This window comes from Vespa mandarinia, chromosome 7 (assembly GCF_050613455.1).
Source record: "Vespa mandarinia isolate Hongniang chromosome 7, ASM5061345v1, whole genome shotgun sequence".
Classification (NCBI taxonomy): Eukaryota; Metazoa; Arthropoda; class Insecta; order Hymenoptera; family Vespidae; genus Vespa; species Vespa mandarinia.
Genome location: NC_140816.1, coordinates 7717781 through 7727500, shown reverse-complemented (window position 1 = coordinate 7727500; position 9720 = coordinate 7717781). Strand labels below are relative to the sequence as shown.

At 31.9% G+C, this 9720-nt stretch overlaps 1 protein-coding gene across 1 annotated transcript in view; it reads right to left on the bottom strand.

Moving 5' to 3' along the window:
• Positions 1-9602, bottom strand: part of hwt (SH2 domain-containing adapter heavyweight) — a 179108-nt gene extending 169506 nt beyond the window's left edge. Inside the window, exons 1-2 of the mRNA XM_035870830.2 lie at positions 9152-9602; positions 7354-8044 (exon numbers count right to left, since the gene is read on the bottom strand). Coding sequence (XP_035726723.2) covers positions 7354-8044; positions 9152-9483 — 1023 coding nt within the window. The 5' untranslated portion in view covers positions 9484-9602. The remainder of the gene's footprint in view (positions 1-7353; positions 8045-9151) is intronic.
• Positions 9603-9720: the final 118 nt, after the last annotated feature.

Here is a 9720-nt window from a genome sequence, read left to right as displayed (position 1 = left end):
TCTTTCATCCCTTTATCCTTAAATTTTCTTTTCAGCTACATTTTACTGGTCATTGTAAAGAACTTATCTAAAATAACCTACATACATATATATATATATATATATATATATATATATATATATATACATACATATATATATATATATGTATATACGTGTGTGTGTTTGTGTGTCTATTATACGATTCTAAGCTTATTTTATTTTTTTACTCGCCCTTGCCCTATATGTCATACTTTTTTTCCCCCCATACTATGCCTTTTATTCTAAGATAATCTCATTGAATGGCACGAGATTCAAATTAAAATGTCCATTTTCACTAACTTAACGTTCGTTCCCTGACAATCTTTCAAAATCTTCATCTTTCTCTTTTCGCCTTATATTAAATATTTCATAAACGTACCCCTACGAAATAACCAAAGACCGACTTTATCTTTAGATTAAACCGTCCTAATATCTTAAAGTAATACTGCAGGTCGTTATTTTAATAGAAATAGCAAGCTGAAGCATGAAATTCTATTATAACGGCATCGAAATTCTAATTTCGATGGTTTAACGAGACTGAAAATAACGAGGTTCATATAACCAAGACTAGTTTTTGTTTCAAAGAGGAATATACCTCAAAAGTAGATTTTCTTTTTTCTTTTTTTGTTCTTTTTTTTTTTTTCTTTACCCCTTCCACCTCACCCCATCCCCTCATCATATTTTCCTCTAGTAAAATATTCTTGGAAAAATTCTTATATATTCCTTATTCCATTATCCCCTTTTTCTACCAAGATTATTTTGAATGGGTTTGCGTATTGCTCATTACGGTTACACACATATAATTATTCATACGATTATAAAAGTTAAGAGGAAACAGAATGAAATATTATAATAAAATTAATCGTACGCAAGATATTCTTGCGTTTATATTCTAATATTAATTTACATATTTTTGTCATTATATATCATATCTCCCGCTATGTTATTATAGAACGGTATAAAAAAAAAAAAAAAAACAAGTCTAAACGATTCGTCTCATTTTATAGATAAAATAATTAATAATAATATTCGTCCCAAATAAAATTATATAGAGGAAAAACGTGGAAAAAAGAAAATACATAATGATAGAGTATCGTATTAAATTAAAAAAAAAAAAATCCAATATTTATCTACAAATGAATCATCATTGGTTCAACGTCACCTGTCTGTTAAAACTTCTAAATTATATTTGAAAATGCATTATAATAATATAATATTATCGATTAATTAATATAAAAGAAAATAATAATTATTAATGATTAGAGAAATACCATCTGTTTGATATCCATCTGTAAAATATTCTAACAGAATAATCTATACGATATAAAATAACACGAGTTAACACAAGAGATGAAAAGATAGATTGGATAGTTTAAATATTCATGAATCTTGTCCATCAAAAGACAAAGAAGATAACATGCACTTGAAATATATCGTTATATATAATCTATATACCAACATACATATACATATATATATATATATATATATATATATATATATATATATAATTAACACAAGAATCGATATGTTCGAAAAGTCTATAAATTCATAGGATATACCATCCGTTATCTTAACACCGAATATTGTGGAAAATTAATTAACGTTGGCGTGCCGTTGCATACGATAATTAATTAAGACGAACCCATCTCTCTGTCGGACGGAAGAACGGGCTAAAAACAAAAAACACCCTGCTGTGTGAGTGAGCGAGAGAGAGAGAGAGAGAGAGAGAGGGGGGGGGGAACGATGCTAACAGCAAAATCATTTGCCCATTTTGCCTTTAAGACTGTAGAAATTAACCAAGCGCGCACTCATTTTCTCTCTCACAGACACACGCACACATATACGCATGCATACGTACATATACTTACATACGTACATATGTATTACGTATGCACACACACACACATACACATACATACACTCGTTACATAGTTAAATTCACTTACCAAAATTCCTCGAAGAAATTTTCCTTCTCCCTATACTCTCGTCTTTTCCATTTAATTCTCACTTTATTTTTTTCCAGGTAAAAAAAAGATAAAGATAAACTTTGTTATCTCTTTATTACCAATCTTAAATATCTTCTTCGAAATGCATATGTAAAGTATTTTAATTATATATACTATGGAAACTTTTCGACGTCATTTTAATCTCGTATATTTCTTTAAAACGCATATATATATATATGAAAAAGAAAACGATTAAAAAGAAACTTTGATCTAACATAAAAACAAATATAAATGCACTTCCGAACGCAAACTGATATATACGTTTTACTAAAATGTACTAATGCGTCATCTCGTCCTTTTTCGCTCGTATAATATACATAATAAACTTTGTACGATGACGTATAAGCAATGAAAACAAAGAGAACGAGAGAAAGAGAGCAACATATAACAGGCAAACGACGACATATGTATGTCCTTTACGATGTTCACTATACCGATTGAATGCGTGCCAAAATAAACGACGTTGATCGATTAATGTCATTCACCTTTTACCACTCGTAAATCAAACTACGCCAATGGCAACAACATTGTATTCTCAATCTTTCATTTCCTTTTTCTTTTTTCTTTTTTTTTTTTTCCTTTATCCTGCGGGAAAAATCAAATGACCGATAATGAAAGTAATTTATTAATGAAATTATCCGTAAAACGAGAAAAAAATACTCTCTCTCTCTCTCTCTCTCTCTCTCTTTGATTGGAAATAACACGTAACGTCAATTACAAAATATTAAATCGAAGGAATAAATACTGTAGAAGGCAAATAAAGCGAATAATTAACAGATAATCGACGCATTCCTCTCTCTCTCTCTCTCTCTCTCTCTCTTTCTATATATATATATATATCTTATTGGTTGTCTATCAGCAGGTGTTTCTTTCTATCTTTTTCCCTCTCATTAAGCACCCTTCAAGCACAAGTGTCTATCTGAACGCGATAGAAGTTGCATTCGTTTTTGCATTTGGATGTATACAAGAAAATCGCAAGCTTTTCCACGACTCACCTACATAAACGAGTAAGAGAGTGAGAGAGAGAGAGAGAGAGAGAGAGAGAGAGAGAGAGAGAGAGAGAGAAAGAGACAGATACAGAGAAAGAGATATGCACACATTGAAAGAGAGAAAAAGATAGAGGGAACGAATACATACGTATTATATGAAAAAGAAGACATTTTCTATCGCGTGGATGAGTTAGTCGCGAGTTACGCGTACACACTCTTTGAAATGGCAAAACAATCGGCGTTTATTCTCTGTGCTTTTCAGCATCCAACTGACACAGCTCGTTCCCACAGAATTCCGCGGTATTTCCGCCTTGCCTTCCAACCAAACGGATGCAATCGTGCGAAAGAGTAAAACGTATTCGACTAATTCTACCTCCATATAATACATATGGTTACATACATACAGATATATATATATATATGTGTGTATATACGTAGGTACGTACGTATCTATAATATAATATCATCGTACATAATAATAGCCCGAAGAGATATCGGAGGTTCATTCTCACGGATATATTTTTCCAATCAAAACCATACCCCATTTCATTTATACAATCGACCCATAAAACGTTTTCAAATGGATTTAACGATAATGACCGAGATAAAAAGGAATAAGATCTATGGGGATCTCTACGTATGTATTAATAATTAAAAATTATATTATAATTGTATTATTGTTATCGTTGTTATTGTTGTTGTTGTTATTATTATTTTTATGAATGGGAAATACCTTGTGTATTTACTATACCATTAGAACGTTTATATGTATATAATATGTACCATTTTAATATTCATTATTTAAATGATCCAGAGGGTGTCTTGTTTTTTTTAATCATCCTTCAAAAATGATAACTATCAAAAAGAAAATTGTATTATTATTATTATTATTATTATTATTATTATTATTATTATTATTATTATTATTATTATTATTATTATAATTATTATTATTATTATAAATAAGACACCCCGTATTGTACCATTAGATTTAACATTAATAATTAAAAGTTCATTTGGATGAAATTATAATCAAAAGTAAAAATCTTTTTCGATCAATTTATAAATGCATCGAGCGGAATATGAAATCCGACAGAAAGCTTTTTTCCTACATTTTTTTCGTATCCTAAATGCATACGTGTTGTTTAGAGCCATCAAAAAGTTCCCACCAACGAAACACGATTTTCCATTCGCGATCAATTCGACATATGTCTATACCTTTCCTTCTGTTTCTATATTTCTTTATATTCCTTTGTTTTCTTTTTTCTCTCTTTTTATTTTTTCATTTCCTTCGAGACCTTCGCAAAACAAAGAAACAATTCTGTAAGCAAATATACATACCATCATGTTTATTCTCTCGTTTTCTTAAGTAACTTCAATCTCTATATGATTTCTAAACTCATTGTTATTTTTAAATCACGGCGATTAGATTTTTTAAATTTACGAAAGGAAAGAAAAAAATGAAAAAAAAAGAAAAGAATTTTCACTTTTAATGCTTACGTAATTTATATTGCAAGTAAAATATTCCTGTTTATATATATATTCCTTATATATATATATATATGTATATATCTTACGTGTACCAATTTGTTACGTAAATATGTATGTCTACATAATTTAAACGTAAAATATTTTATACAAATAAACACACAACACACACACACACACACACACATACACAAATACAAAATACACATAATAAAGTAATATTAAAAATAAATATCTCTTCGTACAATTCAGTTAAAAAATAAAAATTGAATCAGTTAAAAATTAGTTCAAAAAAAGAAAAAAAAAAAAAAAAGAAATCCTCCTGCGACTTTAAATAATAAATAATAAATAAAGAAAACAAAAACATGAGAGAGAAAAGTACAAGAAAAAACGAACAAAGATAAAAAGATAAAAAGAATAATAAAAGAAAAAGAAAATCGATTGTGGCTAACTAAACGAACAAGTTTCAAGAAATAATTGGCTTTTGCAATTATTCATCGCATACAAAATTATCTACGCTTGGTGGATCATGCTTCTTAATCGATTCCACTGGCAAAAATAGATAAAAGGATCAACCTGTTTAAAGTGAGAAAATATTGGACGATTCTATTTAAAATACTGATGATCTAGCTAAAAGATTTAAACTGGCATCGAACAGCAACCAACATTTTATTAATTCGCAAGATGGACAACGTTTTATTAACTCTTTCGAGTTAAATTTTCACATTAAATTCACGAACGAATATCATATTTTCTTTGCAAGTAGTATAATAGTAATAGTTAAATACATTATAAAAGTCGTCTATTACGATATCATTGATTTATAAATTAATGATAATTATTTTGAAAAATTACAAATAATAATTCTGAATGACTTATTGCTGTCATCACTCTTTCTTCTCCATAAAAAAAAAAAGAAAAAAAAAAGTAAATAAAAAGAAGAAAAGAGAAAAAAAATGTGATTTAATATTAAGAAAGAAAGAAAAAAGAATTAATTTAACGACAAAAATAAAAACAAAGAGTACAGGATAAAATCGTCCTTCTCTGGCATATAAAATATCTATTCTGGGGAAAAAGAAGAAGAAAAAAAAGAAGAAAAAAAGAAGAAGAAAACGAAGAAAAAAAAGGAAAAAGAAAGAGAAAATATCCAAGGATATTCTCAAGGACGTAGCCGATAAAACTATTCCCCGCGATACAAAATGGCCAATGGTTGGTTATGTAGTAGTAGTAATAATAGTACATAGTAGTAAGCGTAGAAAATATATATTTCTAGACATTTATGAGGGGTTAAAGGAAGTTAGTTGGTTCAAGAATGTCCTTCTTCGATCGTTGAGTCACAGATGGTGATTCATCGAATCAGTGGAAACGTAAACACACGTGATATTATAAGAACGTAAGAACATATGTAGGTATGAGTGAACGTAGAAAACGTTATATTCACTTTCTCTGTCTTTCTCGGTATATATAATGTATATATATATATATATACATACATTTACATATATATATATATATATATATATATATATGTATGTACATCATAGATAAAGGAAAGAAAAAAGAAAAGGCACATAAGTATAACATAGAGCTTGGCAAGAGACAAAAGATTATACGTGTTTTAGTGTAACATAGCTCGTACACACACATACATACATACATACATACATATATATATATATATTACCCGTAGTTTCTTTCATGGAAGGAACGATTGTTGGGTACAATGAACGAAGCGCTTAAAACAGCTGATCGTATAGCGATAGCATAGCTCGGACTATTACAAATATCCTCTATCTTCGAGAAACCATCATCTCTAGAATTTCCATTTTATTTCTCAAAATAAAAGATATTGATATTTCTAATTGAAGAAAAAATTTTTAATATCACGTTTATTACGTGATGAAACGATTGATACATTAATCACGATCGATCAATGTTTTCAGATAATTTTATTCACAAACTTTTAGATCCAATAGAAAAATTTATGATCGCTTTTGACGAACAAATGTTTGTGTGGCTTTCTGAAAAAAAAAAAAGAAAAAAAAGGATAATAGCTGTTTTTATTGGTCAACAAATTTTCTTTTCTATTTTTTTTTTTTTTTGTTATTTTTTCGTCGGAGAAAAACCGACTTAGACATTCTTTATTATGAACTTTCAATTATTATATTATAATCCTTAAACCATTCATCATTGATATATCTCCCTCGATCCTATTGGGACAATTTATAGAAATGATCCATAGAAACGATCTATAGAAATTTACGGTACGATAACTCTAAGAACGTATCGTATATCACATAAAGAATTTTCCAAGTTACTTGGAAAATGTTGTATTGGTTCACAATTCAACCTTATTCCAAAGATAATCTTCCAGAGTGCGTTATATACTAGGACAAAGTTTCTATGGCCAAACCACCGACAGCTGGCATTTGACAGTGACATAAAAGGAATAAAGAGAAAAATCAATAAAAGTGTATCTAGAAAGGGCAAAGAAAAAAAAAAGAAAAAAAAAAAAAAAAGAAAAAGAAAAAAACGCACAACTGAAAAGAATTCTCAAAGTTATATCAAGTTAATTAGATTTGACAATCGGATAGAACGATCAACGTCAAGAGCATTATATAAAATGGATTTAATATCATCTTACGTTAATTATATTAATACGTAATTCCAATTACGATCGATATCTCATATACATATACATATATATATATATAATATATATATATTTTATATATATATATACATATATTAATGTCGATTTTAAATCGTTCAACGTTAATCGATTAAAATATATAAAATTGCATGCAAAAATTATGATAAAACAAGAAGGAAGTATAGAATCAAACCTGTTTCTTTAACGGCGTAGCATATTCATCTCTGCTTCTCTCGAACCTTTCGAACTTGAAACTATTACTTCTGTATAGTTCGTTATCACTCTGTTGTCTTCTACAGAGTCTCCTGGTGAATGCCCGTGGCCGGCATGGCGCACATTCGGAGGCGAGCTCCCAGTGCAAGTGCAACATCGCGAGCTCGGCCGTGCACCTGGCCATCGCGCAACCAGCACGTCTAACACGATATTTAACTCGTTTTATACGTCCTTCGGTTTGTGGTTTATGAGAGCACGGTCGAGTTCCAGCGACGCTATCCTCATCGTCCTCGTCAACGTTCTCTGCGGTTTTTCCGCATTCGCAGGTTGCGCGACTAGCCGTTGCTGTACGGCGTGTCGTGATCATCATCATCCTTGGCTCGTGGGAGCAAGGCCTTGATTGCTCGTCGCAGTCGCACTCGCACGGCGCCTCGCCGCCGTCTGTACGATTCTGCTCGACAACTGAGCCCGATGATCTCTCTTGTTGTTGTGACATTCCTACAGTTATCGATTGCTGTTGCTGCTGCTGCTGCTGCTGTTGTTGTTGTTGTTGACTTGTTTGACTCGAGGACCCAGCTAAAGGAGATGAAGTTCCTACACGACGTTGTTGCTGTTGTTGAGAGACAGTACCATTGCCTGTGTGTCGACAAGGTCTCTCCGTACATTCGCATCTGAAAATAAGTCAAATGTTATTATATATATATATATATATATTACTTAATAAAAACTGTAATAAAATTTTATAAGAGGTTTTTTTTTGTGAAGAAGAGTTCGAAACAAGAGTCTACGTTAACGACTCTTATCAATCTCAATTTGGACCATTAACAAAAGCACTTCAATCATCATAAAAAATTTGCCAAAATATATCACGTATCATTTTACGTATCATTAGCACAGAATGTCGATATGCGCGCACATAGACACAAGTGATAAAGGGAGAGAACACCCGCGCGCATGCACATGTTCCTACACATATACGCGCGCGCGCGCACACACACACACATACATATATACATATGCACACAGCAGCAGCAGATATGTGCACGCTCGACAGGTCCTTTAAGCCGCTTCACGCTCGGAACGAGCGAGACAAAATTTCGGATTTCAACCCTCAACATGCCGGATATATATATCTTCATGGTCTGATGCACGCGCACTTGCGTGTTCCTCCCTTGTGAACGTAAAACTCCACGAGTTTTATAAAGGCCTCATTATGACAATGAGTACTCTTATTTTCTTTAAGACGACTTTTGTTTGAATATTCGAGGACAATGGATTCTTTCATTAGAAAAAAGAAAAAAGAAAAGAAAAGAAAAAAAAAATCACAGTCAAATGTATGGAGAAAACTATGGAGAACAGCACGATTATAAAATGTTCTCGTATCGACGCGAAAAAATTCACGAGAATGTAGCAGCTGATCGGAAGCAGTCCTTAAACGTATCATTGTATATCCTTACGCGCGAAATCACAAATATACCGAAGGACAATATCAATCAATATTTATCCGAAATTTCTACGAATGAACAAAAAAAAAAAAAAAGGAGAAATAATTAAATGTACGTATAATTATCAAATGACATATACGTAAACTATTAAAATTACAATTAACGTTGAAACTTTTAATATTATAATAATACAAACGTGTAGTTAATTGTTATGCTCTATAAAAAAAAAAAGAAAAAAAAATGAAATATGAGAAAAAGGAAAATAATGCCCTGCTTAAGACATATATATAGAAAACAATATATATATATATATATATATATATCAGTTCTCACCTTCTGACCCTCCGCGAAGATCCAGCAGCGCGGGATGCGTGTGGACAGGATTGCAACTCGTTTGGACAGTCGCAGTTGCCTATTACCGATTGCTGTTGTTGCTGCTGCTGTTGTCTCGTACGACGAACCCTTATTAATACCGGATGTACCGGACACGGTTGCACTTGACAAGCACATACTATCGTTTGCGGACCTCGTGATCTTCGTGATCCACTGGCACCACGCTTCGCGCGTTGGTCCACGTGCAACTGACATGGTTGCACGGGGCAGCCGCAGCGTCCTACGCCACTGCGACGCCCGACACCTTGTACACGTCTCCAGACCCGCTCCATTCAACGACCGGCGTGCGACTGACAATCTTACGCCCCATACCATTCGCTCGGAACCATTTCGGTTAACTTCGGTAAGTTTCGGTTAACGTTCGACTCCTCGTCGAACTCGACGTTTTAAAGTAGGGATGAGAACTCTATGAGCTGTCAAACCCGTTACATCTGTACGACGACAATCAAGATATTCTCTTTTATTTTTTCGTTAGATATTAAAATCAAAGGATCTAATAATAAGATCGT